Source organism: Rhinopithecus bieti, unplaced genomic scaffold, assembly GCF_001698545.2.
Source record: "Rhinopithecus bieti isolate Rb0 unplaced genomic scaffold, ASM169854v2 scaffold_22436, whole genome shotgun sequence".
Classification (NCBI taxonomy): Eukaryota; Metazoa; Chordata; class Mammalia; order Primates; family Cercopithecidae; genus Rhinopithecus; species Rhinopithecus bieti.
In genome coordinates, this window is record NW_016810644.1 from 297314 (window position 1) to 300120 (window position 2807).

General features: G+C 51.4%; 1 protein-coding gene across 1 annotated transcript in view; it reads left to right on the forward strand.

The window, feature by feature from the left end:
- Positions 1–2807, forward strand: part of NLRP9 (NLR family pyrin domain containing 9) — a 35659-nt gene that overhangs the window by 28152 nt on the left and 4700 nt on the right. The window contains exons 6-7 of the mRNA XM_017892518.1: positions 448–618; positions 2041–2211. Of these exons, the coding sequence (XP_017748007.1) occupies positions 448–618; positions 2041–2211 (342 nt within the window). The remainder of the gene's footprint in view (positions 1–447; positions 619–2040; positions 2212–2807) is intronic.

Genomic DNA, 2807 nt, shown 5'->3' on the forward strand with positions numbered 1-2807 from the left:
TCCTCCTCCCTGTCCCCTCTTCCCTCCTTCTCCCCTCCTCCTTCCTCCCTCTTCCTCCTCTGTCCCCTCCTCCGTCCTCCTCCCCTGTCCCTTCCTCCTCCCCTGTCCCCTCCTCCTCTCCTCTCCCCTCCTCCCTCCTACCTCTTCTTCCCCCTTCCCTCCCCTTTTCCCCTCATCCCTTACCTCTTTCATCCTCTTCCCCCCTGCCCTCACTTCCATCCCCTCTTCCCCTCTCCTCCTCCCCTTCCTCCCCCATTCTTCCCCCATCCCCTGTCCTCCCTTCTCCTCCCTCGTTCCTCTTTTGTCTTCCTCTTGCCCTTCCCCACCCTCCTCATCATCTCAGAAGTACTTGGGTATTTCTTGTATCACATGAAAAAATGAAACTAAAGTGGAGCCTTGTGACGGGCCCCATAAGCACACACGTGTGTGTGTGTTTCCTCCCGCCAGGTTGATGGGCTGTTTCCTTACTTCCGATTCCTGTAAGGACATTGCTGCTGTTCTTATTTGCAATGAAAAACTGAAGACCCTGAAACTCGGGCATAATGAAATAGGAGATGCTGGTATCAGACAGTTATGTGCAGCTTTGAAGCATCCTAACTGTAAATTAGAGGGACTTGGGTGAGTATCTACCAATCCTCATCGTAGGAAAATTTACCTATTTCAAGAAGAGGAAGAGCTGGAGGGTCAGTAGAATGGAAGGGAGGCAGATTTAAAAGCAAGTCTGTCTGGGATGATCTGATACGTAAAATGCTGCTCCAGGGTTTGCTCAGTCTTGGTACTCTTTTTTTTTTTTTTTTTTTCTGAGATGGGGTCTGGCTCTGTGGCCCAGGCTGGAGTGCAGTGGCGCCATCTCGCAAGCTCCGCCTCCCGGGTTTACGCCATTCTCCTGCCTCAGCCTCCCATGTAGCTGGGAATACAGGCGCCCGCCACCACACCCGGCTAATTTTTTGTATTTTTAGTAGAGACGGGGTTTCACCATGTTAGCCAGGATGGTCTCGATCTCCTGACCTCGTGATCCGCCTGTCTCGGCCTCCCAAAGGGCTGGGATTACAGGTGTGAGCCACTGCGCCCGGCCTTGGAACTCTTGCTGTTTGAAACTGGAGAGTTATTTGCCTTGGGGGCCATCGTGTGCATCATAGGATCTTCAGCAGCACCCCTGGACACTATCCTCCAGTTGCCAGGAGCACCCCTCAGTTGGGATAGATGTCACTAGACATACGTGCCCCAGAGCACAATTGCCCTGGCTGAGAAACGCTGGTCTGCACGGCAGAGTCTCCTGCCAGGAGGCGTGTAATTTGTCAAACAATTACATGCGCTCGTGAGGTTGCAAGGATGTGTGTCTGCATCCTGGTTTCTCAGTATTGACGCGAGGGGCATTTTAGCCCAATTCATTCTGTGTTTTTGGGGCGGCTGTTCCGTGCTTCCTGGGGTGTTGAGCAGCATCCCTGGTTCCCAGCCACTAGATGAGGACAGAAAAACGAGGGAGGAGAGGGGAGAATGGGGGAGAATGGGGAGGAGGAGAGGGGAAGAGGGGATGGAAGTGGGGGCAGGAGAGGAAGAGAGGATGCAAGAGGTAAGCGATGAGGGGAAGAGGGAAAGAAGAGGTAGGAGCACCTTCTCTCCTGGTGTGGTAGACCAAAAATGTCTCCAGACACTACCAGTATCCTCCGGTGGGCAAAAATGATACACACCTCCTGGCAGGAAACTCTACCGTGTAGACCACCAGCATTTCTCAGCCAGGGCAGCTGTGCTCCTGGGGAACAATCATGCCACCAACACACACGTACGCACATCAGACATACACATACGTGTGTATGAATGTGGATAGATACGTGCATACCCACACATCTATCTATATCTATGTATACATCATCTGTCATTTATCTATTTGTCCATCTGTCCCCTATCCTCTTTCCTCTACCTACTATGTTTCTGTCTATCTGTATTGGGGGGTGATAAGTAGTTGGTAAGTAACAATGGCGTGCCCTCCAGCCTGCCCCAAGCCAGAGTGGATTCTCTGGTGTGTTTCCCTTTTTGCAGGCTGCAAACATGTCCGATCACCCGTGCCTGCTGTGGTGACCTCGCTGCGGCACTCGTCGCCTGCAAAACACTGAGGAGCCTGAACCTCGACTGGATTACCTTGGAACCTGACGCAGTGGCGGTGCTGTGTGAGGCACTGAGCCACCCGGACTGTGCCCTGCAGATGTTGGGGTGAGTGACTTCAAAACGAGCTTTGTTCACTGGCCGTGTGCTCAACTACGACATGATGGATGTCAGGCTGGAGGGTCGTTTGTGGTGGGGGCCTGTGCTGGGCCCCTGTGGACATTGTAAAATGTCATTGTAAAATGTAAAAACGGTTGACATTGTAAGATGTCAAGCAGCGTTCTCGGCCTTTCTCATGAGTTGCCAGTAGCGCTTCCCTCAGTTGTGACAATCAAAAGAGCTCCAGAAATTGTCAAAAGTCCCCTGGAGACACAGTTGCACCAGGTGAGAACCACTGCTCTATTAAAACAGGTTCTACTTACGTTGGCCATAAATATGCAACCCCAGCTCAGACTTCGGGAAGGGGTTCTGGGACGGGCTGAGCAGGGTCTTGACTCAGAAATACATTGGCTAAACGGCAGCAGTGAACATTGTTCTGAAAATTAGGTTTGCCTTTGGAGTTGTACCTATTTGAAATCTGTAGGATGAATTTTTTAAGGTAATTTTTCCTTCTGATTTTATTTTAATTTTAAAGGTTTTTTTTGGCCGGGCGCGGTGGCTCAAGCCTGTAATCCCAGCACTTTGGGAGGCTGAGACAGGCGGAT